General features: G+C 47.0%; 1 protein-coding gene across 5 annotated transcripts in view; it reads left to right on the plus strand.

Moving 5' to 3' along the window:
- SIDT2 (SID1 transmembrane family member 2) overlaps positions 1-24,104 on the plus strand; it is a 106,918-nt gene that overhangs the window by 40,218 nt on the left and 42,596 nt on the right. For all 5 annotated transcript variants that reach the window (XM_063943305.1, XM_063943304.1, XM_063943301.1 and 2 more), the window contains 5 exons: positions 16,553-16,654; positions 17,328-17,411; positions 17,857-17,956; positions 18,049-18,114; positions 18,197-18,290. In XM_063943305.1, the coding sequence (XP_063799375.1) occupies positions 16,553-16,654; positions 17,328-17,411; positions 17,857-17,956; positions 18,049-18,114; positions 18,197-18,290 (446 nt within the window). The remainder of the gene's footprint in view (positions 1-16,552; positions 16,655-17,327; positions 17,412-17,856; positions 17,957-18,048; positions 18,115-18,196; positions 18,291-24,104) is intronic.

Consider the following 24,104-nt stretch of genomic DNA (forward strand, 5'->3'; position numbering starts at 1 on the left):
CAAGACTCCCAGGGAGGCTGGCAGCTATGTGTATGTGCTGCTTCGGGTGAGCCGGCGACTGACTATGCTGCGGGGAGAAGGGGCACTGGTGATTGTATGTGCTACGGGAAGGTGGGGGAGGAGCGCTGGAGACTATGGGCCATATTCAATTAGCAGTGATAACGGACTTTTCACGTGAAATGCAATTACAGCCTATTCAATTATCCTTGAAAATGTATCGGTGATCATGTTTTCACTAATTTCACTTCACCTTCTCTGAAGCAGGTGAAAAGTTGGGAAAAGTCACTATTTTAAGGTAAAATTTTTTGGATATGGTACAGAACTCCTGGGACACCCCCCTTTATGACTAATTAGGCACGTTGAAGTTTTTAATTATTTTTAATTGGCCAATAATGACGTCATTTTCGGGGTGAAAAAGTAAAAAGTGATGGAAATTGGGGTTCAAGGTATGGGACAGGTATATTGGGGTGCTTTATGAGTGGGACAGGTGTTTTTTAGGCTTGCAGATGGGAGTAATCGGTCTGTTGCTACTTTTTTTTTTAAAGTACCCTAAAATGACCCAAATATATACTTATACCCATTTTCATGTACCCCAAATTTAATGAGAGCATTTATTTTGCTCAAAAAAACTTGCTTTCTATCATTTTTTTGCATTTAAAAAAAAATGCATATAACCGCCATTTCACACAATTTAAGTCCCCAAAAACTCTCTAATATGATCTCTAACACACTTCTCTTCTGTTTTCCTATGTTAGTTTAGCATTTTTTGGGGTACAGGCTGATTTCCCCATTTTCACCTGCACTTTTCACTGCAAGAATTTTCACGTGAAACCCGGTCGGAATTGAATAGGTCGAAAAATGGAGCGTTTTCGCGGCAATTTTCGGGCGATTACCGCGAAAAAAATTTCGGGCGAAAAATTGCCGCGAATTTGCGGAAAATGGAAAAACGGAGCGTTTTCGCGGCAATTTTCGGCCGATTGCCGCGAAAAATTTTCGGGCGCAAAATTGCCGCGAATTTGCGGATAATTGAATATCCCCCTATATGTGCTGTTCCGGCAGGGGAAGTCAGGGGTGAGAGCTGGTGACTATGTATGTGCTGCGGGGAAGGGGGGCATGTGTGCCGGTGACTGTGTTGTGCGGGGAGGAGAGGTGAGAGCTGGTTGCTTTATATGTGCTGGGTGGGAGGTTTAGATGTGAGCGGGCTCCTACATCTGTCACACTGGGCTCTGTGGCCATCGCTGTAGCACCAGAGCAGGAAGAGGACCAGAGCTGCTGCACTACTTGTCAGTCATCAACCCTCCCGTCTGCACCCCCACTGACACATGCGATGACTGTGGGCACCCCCTTCCCGCGCAATCTCTGTGGACACCACCCTCCCCGGCTGACATCCGCGATCACCGTGGACACCCCCTCCACTGACACCCGCGATCACTGTGTATGGGGACGACGACTGGGGGTCTGAGATAGTGGCTGCAATGTGTCTAAGTGGTCACCTGGTGCAATGTGTATAACACACTCTACCTGGTGCAATGTGTAAAACGCGCTCTAGCTGTGCATTGTTTATATGTGCTCTATCTTTTGCAATGTTTATAACTTGCTCTACCTGATGCAGTGTGCATGACATGCTCTACCTGGTGCAGTGTGCATAATGTGCTCTGCCTGGTGCAATGTGCATAACGTGCTCTACCTGGTGCAATGTGTGTAATGCGCTCTACCTGGTGCAATGTTTATAACGCGCTCTACCTGGTGCAATGTTTATAACGCGCTCTACCTGATGCAATGTTTATAACGCGCTCTACCTGGTGCAATGTTTATAATGTGATCTACCTGGTGCAATGTTTATAATGTGCTCTACCTGGTGCAGTTTGTATAATGTGCTCTACCTGGCGAAATGTGTATAATGTGATCTACCTGGTGCAGTGTGTATAATGTGCTCTACCTGGTGCAGTGTGTATAATGTGCTCTACCTGGTGCAGTGTGTATAATGTGCTCTACCTGGTGCAGTGTGTATAATGTGCTCTACCTGGTGCAGTGTGTATAATGTGCTCTACCTGGTGCAGTGTGTATAATGTGCTCTACCTGGTGCAGTGTGTATAATGTGCTCTACCTGGTGCAGTGTGTATAATGTGCTCTACCTGGTGCAGTGTGTATAATGTGCTCTACCTGGTGCAGTGTGTATAATGTGCTTTACTTGGTGCAGTGTGTATAATGTGCTCTACCTGGTAAAGTGTGTATAATGTGCTCTACCTGGTGCAGTGTGTATAATGTGCTTTACCTGGTGCAGTGTGTATAATGTGGTCTACCTGGTGCAGTGTGTATAATGTGCTCTACCTGGTGCAGTGTGTATAATGTGCTCTACCTGGTGCAATGTTTATAATATGATCTACCTGGTGCAATGTTTATAATGTGCTCTACCTGGTGCAGTTTGTATAACGTGCTCTACCTGGTGCATTGTGTATAATGTGCTCTACCTGGTGCAGTGTGTATAATGTGCTCTACCTGGTGCAGTGTGTATAATGTGCTTTACCTGGTGCAGTGTGTATAAGTGGCACTACTGTGTTGTGTAATGTGAATTGGCACTATTATGTGGCCACGCCCCTCAATTTTTGCTGCGCATCTTTGGTGCGCACTCTCCATGCTTTAGATTTTGGGAGGGGGAGCACCAATTAACTTTCTGCCACAAGGGCACCAAAATGTCTAGTTACAACTCTGGTGCAGAGTGTCCTGTATGCTACACAGCCCAGCAGCACCGTCACTTCCCCCCTCCTGCTACACTTTTGTAGTGTCCAAATCAAGTATGTGTTTTTATATTTGAATCCTTAATAAGATTAATAAGAACCTTCATTCCAATGGGACCCAGAAAAGGACAGGTAGGACCCCAATTTTTAAAAGTGAGGGGTCCCTGGGACCCACTTTTTTTCTCTAACGTCCTAGTGGATGCTGGGGACTCCGTAAGGACCATGGGGAATAGACGGGCTCCGCAGGAGACAGGGCACTCTAAGAAAGAATTAGGACTACTGGTGTGCACTGGCTCCTCCCTCTATGTCCCTCCTCCAGACCTCAGTTAGAATCTGTGCCCGGACAGAGCTGGGTGCACTTTAGTGAGCTCTCCTGAGCTTGCTAATAAGAAAGTATTTTGTTAAGTTTTTTTTATTTTCAGAGAGATCTGCTGGCAACAGACTCTCTGCTACGTGGGACTGAGGGAAGAGAAGCAAACCTACTAACTGCGGTTAGGTCGGGCTTCTTAGGCTACTGGACACCATTAGCTCCAGAGGGACCGAACACAGTAACTCGCCCTTGGTCGTCCGATCCCGGAGCTGCGCCGCCGTCCCCCTCGCAGAGCCAGAAGGCGAGAGAAGCAAGAAGACTTCAAAATCGTCGGCAGAAAACTCCTGTCTTCATATGAGGTAGCGCACAGCACTGCAGTTGTGCGCCATTGCTCCCACATTACACCCACACACTCTGGTCACTGTAGGGTGCAGGGCGCAGGGGGGGGCGCCCTGGGCAGCAATTAGAGACCTCTTGGCAAAGTGGGCATATATACAGTTGGGCACTGTATATATGCATGAGCCCCCGCCATTATTTTACACAAAATCGCGGGACAGAAGCCCGCCGCTGAGGGGGCGGGGCTTCTTCCTCAGCACTCACCAGCGCCATTTTCTCTCCACAGCTCCGCTGAGAGGAAGCTCCCCAGGCTCTCCCCTGCAGAAGCATGATAGAAGAGGGTGAAAAAGAGAGGAGGGGCACATAAATTTTGCGTAAAAACAATATACAGCAGCTACTGGGTTAACACTACGTTTACTGTGTGATTCCTGGGTCATATAGCGCTGGGGTGTGTGCTGGCATACTCTCTCTCTGTCTCTCCAAAGGGCCTTGTGGGGGAACTGTTTTCAAATAGAGCATCCCCTGTGTGTGTGGTGTGTCGGTACGTGTGTGTCGACATGTCTGAGGTAAAAGGCTCCCCTAAGGAGGAGATGGAGCTAATATGTGTGTGAGAGGGTGTCTCCGTCGACAACGCCGACACCTGTTTGGATATGTGTAAGTGCTAAGGTGAATTTATTGCACAAAAGATTAGAGAACAGACAGGAACTCTACCCATGTCTGTCCCTATGGCGCAGAGACCTTCAGAGTCTCACAATGCTCACTATCCAAAATAATAGACACTGCTATTGACACGGAGTTTGACTCCAGTGTCGACTACGATAATGCAAAGTTACAGCCAAAATGGCAGAAAAGTATTCAATATATGATTATTGTAATAAAGATGATTTGCATATCACTGATGACTCATCTGTCCCTGACACAAGGGTACACATGTTAAGGGGAAGAAAGCGGAGTTAAATTTCCCTCCTCTCATGAGGAAAAAGAGCAGGAATCTCCAGACAAGAGACTGCAGCTTCCCACAAAGAATTGTCAGGCAGTATCCTTTACCCACTAGGGCCAGGATGTGATGGGAATCTTCCCCTAGGGTGTCACGTTTGCCCAAAAGGTAGCCCTGATTTAACAGCTATCCTCAGGGATCCTGCAGATAGCGTGCACATTTTGGTACACTACTCAGACCGGCGATTGTGTCGGCATGGGTTTATAGCGCTGTGGCAGCGTGGACAGGTACCTTATCAGCAGAAATTGAGACCCTAGTATGTATGTATGTGTGTGTATATATATATATATATATATATATATATATATATATATATATATATATATATATATATGTATATGTAGAGATATATTTATTTATATATATATATATATATATATATATATATTAAAGATGCTGTCTTAAGAGATATATATCATAAAACATGCCCAAAGAGACATGAGTATACTGGGTCCTAGAGGCAAAGCTATGTCGATTTCTGCTTGACGTATCCTGTAGAATATGCAATGGACAGATGATGCCAACTTAAGTGGCATATGGAAGGCTGAGGATTGTGTGGAGAAGGGTTCTCGGACCTGGTCTCCACAGCTATAGCTGGTAATTCTAATATTTTGCCTTATATTCCTGCACAGCCTAGGAAAGCACGTCCTTATCAACTGCAGCCTTTCGAACAAAGAAACAAGAAAGTCCGAGGTGCGTCTTTTCTTGCCAGAGGCGGGGGCAGAGGAAACCAGCTGCACAACACAGCTAGTTCCCAGTAAAAAAGAAGTCCTCCCCGGCCTCTACGAAAATCCAGGCGGAGCTAGGCCCGGTGGGGGCACCCTTTTGTAAGTTCAGCCACAAGTGGGTTCACTCCCTGTTAGATCCCTAGGCAATAGATATTGTGTCTCAGGGATAAAAGCTGGACTTTGTGAAGATGCCTCCTCACTGAAGGCCCTGCCGCCCCCCCCCCCCCCCCCCCCCCCCGAGAGGGAAAGAGGGTTAACTGCAATTCACAGATTGTATCTTCAACAGGTGGTGGTCAAGGTTCCCCTCCTTCAATAAGGAGGGGGTTATTATTCGACCATGTTGTAGTCCCGAAACCAGATGGTTCGGTCAGACCCATATTGAATTTAAAATCCCTGAACATATACTTGAAAAGTTCAAGTTCAAGATGAAATCGCTCAGAGCGGTCATCGCAAGGGAGGGGGATTTTATGGTGTCTCTGGACATAAAGGATGCTTACCTTCATGTCCCCGTTTATCCACTTCATCAGGAGTACCTCAGATTTGTGGTACAGGATTGTCATTACCAATTCCAGACGGTGCCGTTTAGTCTGTCCACGGCACCGAGAATATTTACCAAGGTAATGGCGGTAATGATGGTGCTCCTGCGAAAGCAAGGAGTCACAATTATCCCATACTTGGACGATCTCCTCATAAAGGCGAGGTCCAGAGAGCAGTTGCTGATTAGTGTAACACGCTCTCGGGAAGTGTTACAACAGCACGGCTGGTTTCTGAATATTCCAAAGTCGCAGCTGATTCCTACGATGCGTCTGCCCTTCCTGGGCATGATTCTGGACACAGACCAGAAGAAGGTTTTTCTCCCGACGGAGAAGGCTCGGGAGCTCATGACACTGGTCAGAGACCTCTTAAAACCAAAACAAGTGTCGGTGCATCACTGCACGAGAGTACTGGGAAAGATGGTGGCGTCATACGAGGCCATTCCTTTCGGCAGGTTCCATGCGAGGACCTTTTCAATGGGATCTGTTGGACAAGTGGTCCGGATCGCATCTACAGATGCATCGGCTGATCACCCTATCCCCCAGGGCCAGGGTGTCTCTTCTGTGGTGGCTGCAGAGTACTCAACTTCTCGAGGGCCGCAGGTTCAGCATTCAGTACTGGGTCCTGGTGACCACGGATGCAAGCCTCCGAGGGTGGGGGGCAGTCACTCAGGGAAGAAGTTCCCAAGGGCTGTGGTCAAGTCAGGAGACTTGCCTTCACATCAATATCCTGGAACTAAGGGCCATATACAACGCCTTAAGTCAAGCGGAGACCCTGCTTCGCAACCAATCGGTGCTGATTCAATCAGACAACATCACCGCAGTGGCTCATGTAAACCGCCAAGGCGGCACAAGGAGCAGGGTGGCGATGGCGGAAGCCACCAGAATTCTTCGATGGGCGGAGAATCACGTATGAGCACCGTCAGCAGTGTTCATTCCGGGAGTGGACAACTGGGAAGCAGACTTCCTCAGCAGGCACGACCTCCACCCGGGAGAGTGGGGACTTCATCAAGAAGTCTTCGCGCAGATTGTAGGTCGGTGGGAACTGCCACAGGTGGACATGATGGCATCCCGCCTCAACAAAAAGCTACAGAGGTATTGCGCCAGGTCAAGAGACCCTCAGGCGATAACTGTAGACGCACTGGTGACACCGTGGATGTTCCAGTCGGTTTATGTGTTTCCTCCTCTTCCTCTCATACCCAAGGTGCTGAGAATCGTAAGGAAAAGAGGAGTGAGAACAATACTCATTGTTCTGGATTAGCCTAGAGGGACTTGGTATCCAGAGCTGCAAGAAATGCTCGCTGAGGACCCATGGCCTCTGCCTCTAAGGCAGGATTTGTTGCTTCAGGGACCTTGTCTGTTCCAAGACTTACCGCGGCTGCGTTTGACGGCAGGGCGGTTGAACGCCGGATCCTAGTAGAAAAAGGGATTCCGGATGAGGTTCTTCCTACGCTAATAAAGGCTAGGAAGGACGTGACGGCTAAACATTATCACCGTATACAGCGAAAATATGTTGCTTGGTGTGAGGCCGGGTATGTCCCTACAGAGGAATTCCAGCTGGGCCGTTTCCTTCACTTCCTTCAGTCGGGAGTGACTTTGGGCCTGAAATTGGGGTCTATTAAGGTCCGGATTTCGGCCCTATCCATTTTCTTTCAAAAAGAACTAGCTTCTCTACCTGAAGTTCAGACGTCTGTAAAGGGAGTGCTGCATATTCAGCCCCCGTTTGTGCCCCCAGTGGCACCTTGGGATCTTTACGTGGTGTTGAATTTCCTGAAATCACACTGATTTGAGCCACTTAAAACCGTGGAGTTAAAATATCTCACGTGGAAGGTGGTCATGCTATTAGCCTTGGCTTCGGCTAGGCGTGGGTCAAAATTGGCGGTTTTGTCACATAAAAGCCCCTATTTGGTTTTCCATATGGACAGGGCAGAATTGCAGACTCATCCGCAATTTCTGCCAAATGTGGTGTCATCTTTTCATATGAACCAACCTGTTGTGGTGCCTGTGGCTACTCGTGACTTGGAGGATTCCGAGTTACTGGATGTAGTCAGGGCTTTGAAGATTCATGTAGCCAGAACGGCTAGAGTTAGGAAAACTGAGTCGCTGTTTATCATGTATGCATCCAACAAGCTGGGTGCTCCTGCTTCAAAGCAAACTATTGCTCGCTGGATCTGTAACACGATCCAGCAGGCTCATTCTGCGGCTGGATTGCCGCTTCCAAAATCGGTAAAAGCCCACTCCACAAGGAAGGTGGGCTCTTCTTGGGCGGCTGTCCGAGGGGTCTCGGCATTACAGCTTTGCCGAGCGGCTACTTGGTCAGGTTCAAACACCTTTGCAAAGTGCTACAAGTTTGATACCCTGGCTGATGAGGACCTTGTGTTTGCTCATTCGGTGCTGCAGAGTCATCCGCACTCTCCCGCCCGTTTGGGAGCTTTGGTATAATCCCCATGGTCCTTACGGAGTCCCCAGCATCCACTAGGACGTTAGAGAAAATAAGATTTTACTTACCGGTAAATCTATTTCTCGTAGTCCGTAGTGGATGCTGGGCGCCCGTCCCAAGTGCGGACTTCTTCTGCAATACTTGTATATAGTTATTGCTTACATAAGGGTTATGTTATGGTTGTATCAGGTTTGCCTGATGCTCTGTTGTTGTTCATACTGAATCCCTATAGGGAGTAGTTGTCTTGACCTCCTCTTCCAACCAGGTGTTTTCTGGTTTTCTTTGCTTAAAAGGAAATTCTTTGGCATATTGAAGAATTGAGTTTGTTTTCTCCCCTTCTTGCTTCATCTCAGAAAAGGATGAAGGAACGTTAAACAAAACCACCCTGTGCGAAGTAACTAAACCTTGCATGCCAGGGCTGCCCGAGCTCTGTTACACACCTATTTCTCTTGCATCCATAAGGGATATTGGGAAGACTTAGTATGATGGAGTATAGATGGGGTCCAAAGGAGCCAGTGCACTTAAAATTTCTTCACTAGGTGTGCTGCCTCTATGCCCCCTCCCACAAAGCAGTTTAGATAAAAGTGCCCTCAGGAGAGGATGCACATCTCTGTAGCTCCAGAGGGTTTTCTTCAATTTCTTTTAAACTTTAACTATTTTTGGTATGCTGTCTGGGCAACCGCATACCTGCACTGTGGTAGTTAGGGGGGTGGTCACCGGCCTTGCGAGGTGTCAGAACCGCTTCCCTGCTGCAGGACTACCGTCCTGAGAGGTTGTTTGTTCAGCAGGGCACTGCACCTTAGCTGTCGCAATCGCAGCACGCCACACACCCCTAACATATGCCTGAAGGTGACGTCTGTGGTGAGTACAAATCGGAGGCCCCGCTAAGAGGGCCCCCCGGTTCAAAGTGCGGCTGAATGTGGGCACGGCATATGGGACCCTCATGTGGGGGACCCGCTAGAGCCCCCCGTGTAAACTGGCTCAAGATGCCTTAAACTAGCACTTGTGTGATGTTTTTAAGCATGATAGGAGACATTGCCAGTATAAAAATTACTGTAGCTCCGGCGCCATTGCGGGGTGGGGGGGAGCGGAGCTACCTCAGAGCGGGAGCAGAGGCATTTTGGCGCCTTCCTCTGCTTAATGCAGCAGCAACCAGCACACACAGCTCTTCTGACTCCCAAGACACGCTGGAAAACTGTTACAGGGTGTAGCAAAGGGGAGAGCCGCTGTTGTACACAATCTGTGTCCTCTACAGGACAGAATTTATTAGTGTTTCACTGTGATATAGTTAGCTGACAGCCTCACTGGGGCTGTGCAGCTAAAGGTGTGCTGGTGTCTTTCTCTGTGTGTCTCCTCTCACATACATTAAGGGCAGGCTTTATCAATATTACGATCTGTGTGTATGTCGTGATTACTGTAAACATGGGTAAACACAAACTCTGTAATGTATGCCACACCAGATTATCTCTCTTATCTACTGATTCTGTTTCATGTGAACAATGCAGCCAACCTTCACAAATCGGTGAAGGGGCTGGGGGAGAGTGTCCAGAGCTCTCTTGGCTAGAGGCTCTGAAAACTGATGTCTGATATGTCATCACAACTCACTGCTAATGTTCAGAAACCTCAGCTACTATAACAGGCTGTCGCAGACTTAGCTGCTAGGGCAGATGTTACACAGCCTCCCCTCTCTCACTCAGGAGCACAAAAGCGTGCTTTACCTGCTCTACTCTCTGATTCAGAGATATACAGGAGGATGGGGATGACTTGTATCCCGTTAGTGGGGATTCCGCTTCTGCTCAGGGTATTGAACCCCTCATTCTGGCTATAAGGCAAGTGTTAAAGCTCCCTCTAGAGGATGCTGCGTCACAGCAGTCGTTTTTCTTTACACAAAACAAACCTAATGTCACTTTCCTTGATTCTGCAGAGTTAGATGACCTATTTAAGATAGCCTGGAAAAATCCAGACAAAAAATACCAAGTGTCAAAAAGATTTTTGCACTTTCCCATTTGCTCCTGAAGGTAGGAAATTCTGTGATGAACCCCCGGGGGTTGACGTATCAGTCTCTTGACAAAAACGGCGGTGCTGCCTGCCCCGTGATACTTTACCATAAAGGACCCTGGGGACAGAAAAATAGAGCATACACTAAAGTCTATCTACACAGCAGTGGGTGTATCGCAAAGGCCGGTCATGGCAGGTAGCTGGATGACCCATGCCATTCATACGTGGGCTACTGAAATTCAGGAGGGCCTCTCCGGGATACTGTATGCCTCTGGTTACTACGGTGACTCTCCTGAAGAACATTCAGGACACTGCACGCGTCCTGTGTGACTCGCTCAAGGAGATGGGCAATATTAATCTAGGACTTCTGCCATGGAGGTGTCGGCGCGCAGGGCCTTATGGTTGCATCAGTGGATAGCGGATGCAGAATCTAAGCGCAGTGGGGAGTCCCTCCCCTTTTCTGGGGAATGGCTGTTTGGGGTTGAGTTGGATACGTGGATTTCCAAAGTCACTGCAGGGAAATCCATGTTTCTCCCCTCGAGCCTGGCTGGCTAGGCGTTCCTAGCCGGGCCGTCTGTTCAGTTCTTTCGGTCGAACAGATTTCTTTCTAGGGCCAGAGGTGTCTCCACTGCGACTAGAGGTACCAGAGAAGAGACAGGAAACCCATCCGTTGCAGGCTCTCAGGAGAGCATCAGTTCTGCTTCCACTGAGGCCTCTGCATGACTGTGCCCACCCACCCCGAGGGGATCTTGAGGTGGCAGCAGAACCTGAGGACCTCATCTTTCAGGGCTACAAACTGGAGTTCAATGGCGCTCCTCCCCAACGATTTTTCAAATCAAGCTTACCAGCTTTGGAGGATACGCGTGTTACGCGGTAACATGCCATCCAAAAATTGTTCCAGTCTCAAGTCATTGTTCCTGTGCCACTGCAACAAAAGGGAAAGGGTTACTACTCCAACCTGTTCGTGGTACCGACACCGGACAGTTCGATAAGGCCAATTTTGGATCTAAAATCCTTGAACCCTTACCTAAAGGTTTTCAAATTCCAGGTGGAAAACTTGTGAGCAGTGCTTGCAGGCCTGGAAGACCGGGAGCTTAATTGGCCAAGACGTCCTGTGCACAATGAATGGTCTGGGCTTCACACAGGTCATTCCCTCTGCCACACATAAAAGTGGTCACACTCTCGACCTTGTCTTTCAGATTGGATTAGAAGTCACTGACCTAAAAATAAACCCAGTCATCTGATCAGACCACTACTTCCTCTGGTTCTCAGTTGCAACCCCTCAAATAAGATCTCTGCCCGTGGAGTTGACCAGGTATCGTCCAAGGAGTGGTACGACTCCCCAGGCTCTTGCAGCAAATCTGGATCTCTCTGCTATACTGGGTGCCTGTGAAGATCCCTGTTCCCTAGTCCGTTATTATAATAGGGATGTTATGGCTGCAATTGATATTATCGCCCCTGAGCGTTTAAGACCTCGTAAACCACAACGTCAAGCTCCATGGTTCGACAACAGTGTTAGTGAGCTCAAGAAAAGGGGGCGTAGACTGGAAAGACGATGGAGGAAGACTAACCTAGTGGATGACAAAATAAAACTAATAAAGCATAGCGAAGAATATCAATCGACAATCACTCGTAAGAAAGCACAGTTCCTGTCAAATGAGATCACAGCAGCAAACAATAGGCCAGCTCAACTTTTCCGCACAGTGGAGATGCTTTGCAAGCCAGCATGCCTGCAGACTGATGAGACCCTCTCCCAGGCAAGATGCAACGAGTTTGCAAACTTCTTTGCAGATAAAATATCCACCATCCGGGCTGGAATCTCCACAGTGCCATCAAAGGAGTGCCAAACTACAAAGCCTGCCAATATAAGCTACCTGCCTTCATGGACCAGCTTTGATCCAGTGGATGTAAAGGACACGGCTGAAATTGTTCGGATTTTGCGTCCCACCACCTGTGATCTGGACCCAGCCTCAACCAAGCTTCTAATAGGTTGTATGGATATAATTGGTCCTGTCTTTACAAAAATTGTTCAATGCTCTTTGCAGACAGGCATTTTTCCTGAACCCCTAAAGGAAGCAATTGTTAGACCGCTTCTTAAAAAACCTAATTTAGATCCCGACTGCATGACCAACTACAGACCGGTATCAAACCTTCCTTTCCTAGGAAAGGTTATTGAGAAAGTCGTTGCAAATCAACTGGAAACCCGCCTGACAACCCATGATATTTATGATCCATTTCAATCAGGATTCAGGAGAAGACATGGCACTGAAACAGCCCTGGTGTGTGTGTTAAATGATCTTCTGATGGCAAAAGACAGAGGTGAGTGTTCAATATTAATTCTTCTGGATCTCTCGGCAGCATTTGATAACGTGGACCATGGGCTTCTGATTGAGCGACTGATACATTTCTGTGGTCTGGATGGCACAGTCCTAAAATGGTTCAAATAATTTCTCACAGGCAGGTCACAGAGAGTATCATCTGGATTATACTCATCACCACCAGTGCCATTGCCATGTGGTGTCCCACAAGGTTCTATACTATCCCCCATGCTTTTTGCAGTATACATGCTCCCATTGGGCGAAATAATCAGGCGCCATGGCCTGGTCTACCACTGCTATGCAGATGATACACAACTGTACTTGTCCTTTGCTCCGGGCACTGATAACCCAATAGCAACCCTAAATGGCTGTCTAGCTGAACTACAGGAGTGGATGAGCGCCAGTTGGCTGCGACTGAACCCGGATAAAACAGAGGTCCTTATGATACGACCGCAACATCAAAGGACAAGACTGAGCATAGCCAGCCAACTGGACTTACACTCGGGGATTCAGAATTACAGACCAGTGATCGTGTGCGGAATCTTGGCGTTGTCCTGGATGGTGGCTTGACACTTAAACATCAGATATCAGCCACAATCAAATCCTCATTCTTTCACCTGAGGAACATAGCCAGAATCAAGCACTTAATTCCCTCAGATGATATGCCAAAAGTCATACATGCATTTGTATCATCTCGTTTAGACTACTGTAATGCCCTCTACCTTGGTCTACCAGCAAAAGAATTGCAGCGCTTACAGCTGGTGCAAAACACAGCTGCCAGGCTATTAACCAACCAGCCCCGTTCTAGCCACATAACACCCATCCTCTACTCCCTTCACTGGCTGCCTGTACGATGGCGAATCATCTTCAAGATTGGCTTACTGAGTTTCAAAGCATTACATGACCAAGGCCCAAGGTACCTGAAACAGCTTCTGACCCCATACTGCCCCACTCGATTACTGCGATCTGTAGATGAAGGACTTTTAGCAGTACCTACAATCTACCGTAATTCATCTGGGGGTCGAGCTTTTAGTCATGCGGCTCCGACTCTATGGAACTCACTTCCCCGCACAGTGCGAGAGGCCCCAACTATAGAATCGTTCAAAAGTAGACTCAAGACATTTCTGTTTACTCAAGCATTTCCATAATGTCCCTTTTAGTATCTTCATGCTTCTGTATTTTATGAAAATGTACTTCATTATTTTCTGTACTATATTATGCAATGTATCTGTTAAGCGCCTTGAGTCATATTGGAGAAAGAGCGCTATATAAATAAAATTATTATTATTATTATTATTTGCTCGATTTAGACCGCACTGTCACGTCTAGCAAAGTTTGAGGATCCGGCAGCTGAGATTTGCCCGAGGAGGTAGCAGGCTGTGAATGAACCAGATGAGGGGGCTGGATATAGTTCCTTTGCATTGGACATGGAGCAATGAAGAACGTAGGCAGGGTTTGAGAGTCAATGGAAAGTATTTATTATGTACAGGGCTGAGGTAGAGGACCGAGGCTGGAGCACGATGGTTAAAGACGTGGCAGGGGGCGAAGAACTGTGGATTGTGATTTGAAAGACGAGACTGTAGATGATGAACTGTAGAACTGTGGATGGTGGTTGAAGACGTGGCTGGAGACAAGGACTGTGGACTGTGGTTTGTTAAACGAGGCTGAAGATAATAATCTGCAGGCTGTGGTCGGTGGTACAAAGGCGTGGCTGGTGAAGGTGATCTGTGGAGTGTGCCTTGAAAGACGAGGCAGAAGATCCGGGGCCGACTGTGCCCAAAGAGTCTTACTGGACCGGGTTTTCAAGGAGCGCTTCCACAGGCAGTAACAGGCTAGAGACGGCAGGGCTGCAGCAGCAACAGAGAACCGACCAAACAGGATCAGGAGGAACCAGAATACAGCAGGAATCCTGGGAGCACAGGCTTAAAGCACCTACAACAGGGTTGTAACTTGAAGCACTGGCATCCCTGTCCTAAACCAGCCCCCTTTTATAGGGAGAGCTTCCCCTGGATTGGCTGGAAGAAATAGGAAACAGGAACTATGCTTAAAACTTGGTCTCCAACATGGCGGCGCCCAGTAATGCAGACCTTTTTGCAAAGCCACAATGCTCACTGCCCCTGGTCTCCTAGCAACAGCTCAGCAAGAGCGACCCGCTGTAGCGGCATCCCGCCGCCACGAGCGGACCCCCTCACCGCCGCTACTGCTGCCCACGGATCCGGCGCAGCAGCCCACCTCCGCCGCTGCCCGCACATCGCCAAGGAAGCCAGCCCCGCGGCCCCAGCGTGCCGGTAAGACTCCGGACGCTGACAGGCACTATCCAACTTCTGACACACCGTTGTATCCTCAATTTACAGAAGTCCCACCTGGAGCTAACAGCTCCTGTTCCTGGAGACGTTGCTTGATACTGTGACCCGGAAGGTGTTCCTCCCAGGGGACACAGTGAGAGCACTTCAGATGCACCGGATAATACGGCTGTCACCTCAGGCCAGGATTTCTCTCCTGTGGTGGCTGCGGTCCTCCAACCTACTGGAAGACCGAAGTTTTGGGATCCAGGATTGGATACTCCTCAGGACGGATGTGAGTCTGCGAGGATGGGTGCTGTAACCCAGGGGGCTCAGTACCAGGGCAGTAGGTCAGCCCACGAAGCCCTCCTTCTGATTAACATTCTGGAACTTTGGGCGATCTACAATGCTCTACTTCAGGCCTCTCCTCTACCCAAGGATAACTCGATCCAAGTACAGTCAGACAACGCCACAGCAGTGGCGTACATCAATCGGCAAGGAGGGACAAAAAGCAGAGCCTTTATGCGAGAGGTGCCAAGGATACTCCTCTGGGCAGAAAAGAAATGCAGGAGCAATGTCTAACTCTCTCTGCAAATGTTATATCTGCCCCCCCCCCTGCAGTGCACATGGTATTGCCCAATTGCTAACAAACTTGCTGCTGCGATCAACTCAGAATTACCTCCTAAGTCACCCCAATACCCCTTATGGATGCTAGAGAAAATAGTATTTTAATTACCTACCGGTAAATCCATTTTCTCGTAGTCCATAAGGGATATTGGGCACCAGCCTCAGTGCGTTGACTTTTCTGCAGGTTCTCTTTTATGTGGTTACCTGTTCAGCTATTGCTGTTTGGTTACCAGCCGTTGCTGGTTGTTGTATGTTAGTGGTGTGCTGGTATATAAATCTCACCACTCGTTGTTGTTATATTCCTTCTCTCATATATGTCCTTTCTCCTTAGGGCACTGTTTTACCTATAACTGCCTGTGAGAGGGAGCATAGAGGGGAGGAGCCAGCACACCCAGTGAAGAAATTTTAAAGTGCACCGGCTCCTTTGGACCCCGTCTATACCCCATCGTACTCTCCCCAATAGCCCTTATGGACTACGAGAAAAGGATTTACCTGGAGGTAATTTAAAATCCTATTTTTCCCACCTCCTGCAGTCTTCTGTACATAAGGGCAGCATACAGTATGTGAATGTGAAGTGGGAAAATAATTTTCATACTATAGAATAGAGGTAATAGTATGATACTGTATAAATAAGGCATACTTGGGTTATTGATGAGTTCAGCTATTGTGATATCAGATTTCTAAATCTGTGGGACATGTACCCCCAGGTGATTCTGTGACAAATTCAGTCTTAAATTGAAATTGACATATAACTTTGCTGCATTAGTGAGAATGAAGTCCTTGTAAAATGTATGGGGCTGACATATAAAAAAGGACAGACGTCAGGGGGTACAAAGTAATCCATTACTGACACTGACATTAGGGGTACCTGGTAAACATTGACATGGCTTATATGATGATATAACAGAGTGCAATGAAGAATTGCCCTCCAGTTATAGAAAAGTGTCCCACATGTAGCTGACGGCACACCTAATCAACATATGTATGTTCCTAGACATTTCCGCCTTGTTTTATTGTAATAGTTGAGGAGACACTTACTAAATGAAAAGGAAAACGACCCATAGTGCACTAAGTAGATAGGTTAGCTTTTTTCCTTTTGCTTAGCAATATATTGTATACTGTAGCTGTGAGCCTGTCCCTGTAGTCAGCTTAGGAAGTATGTATGAAAGAAAGTTTTGTCACAAACTTGGAAATTGATATCTGACCTCAGTTATATTTACCATGTTCCTTATTGTCTGTTTGCAGTATTTTAAGTATCTTTTTCCAGCGGAAGTGGATTCCGTGATTGTAAAAGTCTCTTCTCCGTCCGCATTCCCCTGCTCTGTCATCTCCATACAGGATATTCAGGTGTGTACAAAATGGCTTGTCTGTGGGTTATATTGGCGCTGTTTATGTAGTGTGTTGTGGTTTTAAGGTCTTATAACCATTGGCTTCAAATCACATGCATTTTTACTAGCAGTTTTAAAGCTCGTGCAAAGTATGTAAACATGTTTTGTTGAAACCCATTGTTTCCAATGTCATCCTTTCCGATCACATTTGTTCTTCTATTTAGGTACCTTGCGGACAGTTTTTCGTACTCTGCGCCGTTTTTTGACAAACCTGTTTTACATAAATGTCTTGAAATGTGTGCACTGTGTGTGATCTATGTTGGTGGGCACAATTATAATGTCAGTACTAACTATTTGATAAGCTACAGTACTATTGAAATGTTTTTAAGTAGCTGTTATCACGAAAGTGACCTGTAAAACGTAACCATGAGACAGCAGCCTATATTTCAAATGTAACACTTAGTGCAGATGTATTAAGCCTGAAGAAGTGATAAAGCAGTGATAAGTGAAAGGTGATAACGCACCAGCCAACCATTACAGGTTTGAAAAATGACAGTTAGGAGCTGATTGCCTTATGCGTTATCACTGTTCACTTATCAATGCATTATGCTTAATACATCTGCCCCATTGTTTGCGGGGTTGGGAGACCATGTTCTAGTTACCATCACCATGGATTCTTTTTCTCTTCACAGTGCCCAGTGTATGACCTTGATAACAATGTGGCGTTTACTGGCATGTATCAAACAATGACCAAGAAAGCTGCTATCACTGTTCAGGTGATTATACCTTTTGCACTAGATTATTTTTTATGTTAAATGTATCATGCGTGTTTATCTAGTTAGCTAGATATGTAGCTAGCTATCACTTTAATAGAGGATTAATTGCATTTTTTTAATATATTCAGTTGTTCTGTACATCAGAGTTGGGCATACCCCATGAGCCAAGGAACCTAAGAACATACTGCTGTTGCCTGGCTTCTGGGACAATTCTTATGTATCTCAATGCATGCGTATGGCTGACTTGCTCTTGCACAATAATGTCCGCTTCAGAAATAGCTGTTGTAATTCTGTTTTCCTTTTCTCTCCTCTTTCTTTTCTTTATAACTTATGTCCAAAGTAAACCAATCCTATATTCTAAATATAAAATAGAAGTTGTTCCTCTCATATTGCCATGCCAATGAATGATTTTATAATGAATGTGCTTTTTAATGTTGTCTTCCAGAGAAAAGATTTTTCGAAAGGTGGTTTCTATGTTGTGGTTGTTGTAAAGACTGAAGATGAAGCCTGTGGCGGTGGGCTGCCTTATTATCCACTAAATCCAGGTGGTACTTTCATTCTTTTGCCCCAAACATCATCTGTCAGCCCCACACCACATTCTACTGTTCTTTCTAATGCTTATGGCTGTGCCTTCTAGATACTCCAGTTGAGCACGGAAATCGCCAGAAGACCCTGGAAGTCTTGGTCAGCCCAGCAATTAGCCGTATGTTCAGTAATTGGCGACATTTTTGTTAGGTTTCTTTGTTTTTCATGTGGCTTATGCGTTCTGTGTTTTTGTTTTTCAGGGACTACGTATGTTGGTGGGATGATGTTCTGTTTGGGCGTTTTCCTGTCTTTCTACCTTTTTGCATTAATTATATATTGCTGGGAGAAATGGAGGTAAGAGCTGAGCGACTGAAATAACAAAATCTGCTGTATGTTAAATGTGACTATAGAGTAAAGGAAACATGGTTAGCAGCTAACATCTGTCTTATTTAGGGGTCGCTGCAATTAATAGCAATCAACTGCATTCCTATGTCGCAGTTATGGTAGCCCCGAGATGGTAGAATTTTATTCTCAGCTCTACCGGATGATTTTGGGGGTAATTCAGGGCATAATGGGGACACTTGTTATGCTGACTGTTTTGAGCCATTGCATCGGCACATCACGGGCATTACCCACAATTGAAATGATCCCTTAGTGTCCTGTACAGATGCTGACCATTTGGATAGTTCCTGTGTGTTTTCTACTGAGCCCTGAATGGAATAGCTTTTCATATGTGCATTACTGAGACATGTATCTGAAAAATGGTGTCCATTGTACGTACAGTTGAGTTTTCCACTTGTGAGGAGATTTAATTAATCGCAAAGTCCAGTAGGAGTCTTGTATGAGGCATCTACTGGATATTAGTGGTGCACTAATATGGGTAAGTGTGCACAGCTTCAGATTATGTGAGGCACCCAGAGAACATTGCCCATAATTGAATCTCCCCGTAGTGAGTGGTATGGAAGCTGCTTGGTACCTTGTATTGACCCAAGATTGTACGGGGTTGATGTATCATGCAGTAAAAAAGGGATGTAGTTATGTGACCGCCGGTCACATAACTACAGAGTGGGAATAGAACCTGTGGCGAGCGTACCAAGCCTGCAAGGGTCTTTGTTTTGCTCGCCCTCCCCCCGCCGGCATTCTAAGCTGGGATCCCAGCGTCGGGATGCTGACCGCCGGGATCCCGACCACCGGCAGAACAGCCCCAACCCGTAAAAAAAAGTAGAGAAATGGACTAGTGGAGACCAATCAACTTCTACCTATCATTTTGTGGAATGTACTTGATTTACGCTGCTGGAAATTGATTGGTTGCTATGGGCAACTTCTCCACTCTCTTCACTGCTTGATGCTCAAACCCCTATGTACTTAGAATTTTGTTTAGACAGTATTTCAGCAAATCCGCGTCATCTTGATTGAAGTTTGTAGTATTTTGAATTTTAGGTTTTTCCATGTAAAAGAAATGCTACTTGTGATATATCACCACTCCTGTGTGTTTTTTATTTGGTTCTATGGGGTCTATTTACTAAGCCATGGAGAGAGATAAAGTACCGACCAATCAGCTCCTAACTGATATGTTACCGGCGAAGTTTGAAAATGACAATTAGAAGCCATTTGGTTGGTGTTTTATTTCTCTCTGCATTTTTTCTCTTGGAGGCTTCATACATAGACCCCTTTATCCTTTCATTTAGTTGCTTCCTATGTACCAGCGAATGTAACATAGTGTAAAGAAAACTATATTGAGGAAGGAACCGCAGAACTTCTTTCAAAATATTTAAGCATTTTAGAGGTCACCTTGAAGTTGCCTGCTCTGAACAAGAGTGGATGCTCGCAGGAGACCTACCAACTATTTGTCCTTTGATATCAGTGGTGAGACAGACCATCGCATACACAGAAGTGATCTCAGTGCAAGAACATGGCTGATTTACCAAGTAGATAACTATGGGATTGGGAGTGTAGAGTCTTCTTTTATTTCAACATAGTGCTCATCAGATCCTTTGTAAATCGGAGGGATGCTAATTGTGTACTATCTGGAAAGATTTATGAGCTATGGTTTGCCAACATGTTTTACTTTTCACTTCATGGCAGCCCTACAGAAATGGGGTAACTGTTCCCTAGTCAACGGAGTAGAGATAGGAAAAATAAACTCCCCTAGAAGGTATTTGGTGTCACAAATTTTCTTTGTATTTTCTTTTTCTTCTCCCGGTCTTTTAACCGAGTAGGTAGTATTTGTTATGAGTTTAGCTGTTGTTTTTAGTTTTTGTTTTTTTACTACAAATATGGTTTCAGCTGTAGTCAGCAGAAGAGGTCTCTTGTCTGCTTCCTTGGGTGGATGGCGCCATTTCTGCACTCTCAGCTTTGCTGCAGGACTGCCAGCTCCTCCAATTGATACTCCACGGCCGAACACTGGTACAGGGGTGCAGTAAAGGGGGAGAGCCCACTGTGGGACCCTTATATTAGGCTCCTCACGCTCTGTATAACAAATTGCCCTGCATCTAACTTCTGCATTGCTAGTTTCAGGCTGTGTGCTTGTTCCTCCTCTCTGAGTCTCTCCACACAATACTGGGCTGGGCAGGCTTGCTTGTACCTGTGTCTCTGTGTATGTGTGGGTGTGAATGTGCATGTCCTCTGTCAGCATGGTAAAGAACGTTGTGTGTAATGTTTGTCACGCCAGGTTTTCTCCCTCCCCCGCAGATTCTCTCATGTGTGAGCAAAGCAGTCAGCCTTCACAAGACAGTGGGGCTTCAGGGGGTGATTTGCAGGAACCAGCTTGGCTGAGTTCTATTAAAACTATAATGGCTGACATGTCCAATGAATTAACTAGAGACAGCAGTTACAACAGTCTTTGGCTGCTCTGACTAAAGATAGGGCAGACAGCAGACGTTTTTCCCCATTATTAAATCCATTACCCCAAAAAAGGGGGTTACCTGACATTCTCTCGGAATCCGTGGAGGAGGTTCCAGAAGGGGAGGAGTTGGAATCTAATACTGAGATGGGTATTCCTCTACTGCACAGGGTGTAGAGTCACTTATCATTGCTATAAGGGATGTACTACATATCCCTGGGTCTGAGACAGATGTGCAGCAGTTTTTTTTTTCTCTGCGCAGAAAAAAGTACTGGTCACATTTCCTGATTCAAAGGAATTGGATGATCTTTTCAGGGAGCCATGTACTACTCCTGACAAAAAATTCCAGGTGATCAAGAAATTGCTGGTCGCCTTTCCATTTGCGCAGGAGGGGCGTATACTCTGGGAGACTCCCCCTGATGTTGATGCTTCGGTATCACGCCTGTCAAAAAAGACAATTCTTCCGGTTCCAGGGGCTACATCCTTAAAGGAACCTGCAGACCGTAAAATAGAGACCACTCTGAAATCTATTTATTTTCCAGCAGGGGCCTCCCAAAGGCCTGTTATTGCAGGATGTTGGTCACTCACGCCATACATACTTGGGCAGGTAACCTTCAAGAGGGCCTCACTGGGGATAAGTCACTGGCTGAAATGGTGACGCTTATTCAGCATATCCAGGAATCTGCCTGTTTCCTCTATGAGACAATAAGAAGGATTGGCATTATTAATGCTCGTACTGCTACCATAGCGGTTTCCGCACGCAGGGCGTTGTGGTTACGGCAGTGGGTGGTGGACGCAGAGTCTAAACGGAGTGTGAAATCCTTACCCTTCACAGGTGATTTGCTATTTGAAGGATGAGTTTGACATTTGGATTTCGACGGCTACCACTGGAAAGTCCACGTACCTCCCGACTGCAGCTCCACCGGTTAGACGCTCTCCTTCCCTGCTGTCCTTTCGGTCTACAAGGTTTAAAGGATAGGTCTGAGGTGCCTCAAATGCGGCATGAAGTTTCAGAGGTAAGTCACGTAAGCCTACCACCGCAAGATCTCAGGGCTAGGGTGTCAGCTCTGTCTATCAGCATGACGGTGACCCTCCGCTCTTGGGGGATCTCAGGGTTGGAGCTCATCTGAGATTCTTCAGCTCCATTTGGAACAGCTCCTGCCAGGATGCCTGGGTACAAGACCTGATCTCCCAGGGCTACAAATTGGAGTTCGAGAGTTCACCACCTCACAGGTTTTTCAAATCGGGATTACCGGCTTCAGAAGATATGCCGCTCACGCACAGGAGTTCATTCAGAAACTGGCTCGGGCCCAGGTCATTGTTCCTGTGCCACTTCTACAAAGGGGCGAAGGATACTATTCCAGGCCCATTTTGAACCTCAAATCACTAAACCCATATCTCCAGGTTTCCTGGTTCAAAAGGGAGTCTCCGAGAGCAGTGATCTCAGGCCTGGAGGAAGGGGAGTTCTTGGTCTCTCTGGACATAAAGGATGCTTACCTCCATATTCTGATATGGCTGCCTCATTAGGCCTACCTCAGGTTTGCTCTGCTGGAGGAACACTTCCAATTCCAGGCGCCAAAGTGATGGCGGAAATTATGTGCCTGCTCAAGGTTCAGGGCGTGAACATTGTACCCTACCTGGACGATCTGCTGATAAAAGCGAGATCAAAGGAACTTGTGCTGGACAGCATCTGCCGCACGACATCCCTGTTATGTCACGGTTGGATTCTGAACTTTCAAAAGTCCAACCTCGAACCGACCCAACGTCTCCAATTCCTCGGAATGATCTTGGACACGGTGGCTCAGAAGATATTACTTCCTGCGGAAAAGGCAAAGGCACTTCAGGAGTTGGTTCGAGCGGTTCTGCGTCAAAACCGGGTTTCGGTACATCTTTACACCCGTCTGCTGGGAAAGATGGTGGCCTCCTTCGAGGCCATTCCATTTGGCAGGTTCCATGCGAGGACATTCCAGCTGGATCTCCCGAAGACATGGTCAGGTTCACCTCTGCAGATGCACCAGATCATATGTCTGTCACCGCAGTCCAGGATTTCTGGTGGTTGCAACCCTCCAACCTCTCAGAGGGGAGGTGCTTCGGCATTCAGGATTGGATTCTCTTGACCACAGACGCGAGCCTTTGTGGCTGGGGAGCTCTCACCCAAGTGGCCCAGTTCCAGGGCAGGTGGTCAAGCCTGGAAGCCAGGCTTCCAATAAACATTCTGGAACTCAGAGTCCTCTACAATGCTCTGCTCCAAGCGTCTCCTCTGCTTCAAGGTCGAGCCATTCAAGTTCAGTCGGACAATGCCACGGCTGTGGCATACGTCAATTGGCAGGGAGGGACAAAAAGCAGGGCCTACATGCAGGAGATTTCCAGGATCCTCATCGGGGTGGAAAGGAATGCAACGGCAGTCTCGGCCATATTCATTCTGGGAGTGGACAACTGGGAGGCGGACTTTCTCAGTCGTCACGACTTACACCCGGGAGAGTGGGGTCTCCATCCGCAAGTATTTCGACAAGTGCCCGGTGGAGCTGCCCGCAGAACGACCAGATGGCCTCGCAACTCAACAACAAGCTTCAGTGCTATTGTTCCAGGTTGAGGGACCCTCTGACAGCAGCAGTGGAAGTGCTGACAACGCTGTGGTATTACCGGCTGGTGTACCCATATCTTCCGATTCCGTTGCTCCCCAGGGTTCTAAAAAGAATCCAAAGAGAGGGAGTTCAGGCAATTCTCATTGCCCCCGATTGGCCTCGAAGAGTGTGGTACGCGGATCTTCTGGCCATGACTGTAGAGGACCCCTGGCCTCTTCCCTAAAAAAGGATCTTCAGCAAGGGCCGTTCATCTACCCGGACTTACAGCGGCTTTGTTTGACGGCATGGTGATTGAGCGGAACCTCCTAGCTGAGAAGGGAGTTCCAGGAAAAGTCATCTCCACCATGATTCAAGCTAGGAAGGCTGTCACGCCAAAACATTACCACCACATCTGGAAACTATACGTTTCTGGTGTAAGGGACGAAAGTATCAGACAGCGGATTTCAACTTAGGACGCTTTTTGCAGACTTGTGTAGATATGGGTCTACGATTGGGCTCCCTAAAACTTCAGATCTCTGCATTGTCCGTTTTCTTTCAGAAGAAATTGGCTTCTTTACCTGAAGTCCAGACGTCCCTACAGGGTGTCCTGCGCATCCAAGCCTCCTTTTGTGCCGCCCACGGCACCTTGGGACCTAAACATGGTTTTGTCCTTTCTGCAGTCCTCTTGGTTTGAACCTCTGGTGTTGGTTGAGGTCAAGTGTCTTATGTGGAAGACGATATCGCTATATTGGCCTTAGCTGG

This window comes from Pseudophryne corroboree, chromosome 10, assembly GCF_028390025.1.
Source record: "Pseudophryne corroboree isolate aPseCor3 chromosome 10, aPseCor3.hap2, whole genome shotgun sequence".
NCBI classification, from domain to species: Eukaryota; Metazoa; Chordata; class Amphibia; order Anura; family Myobatrachidae; genus Pseudophryne; species Pseudophryne corroboree.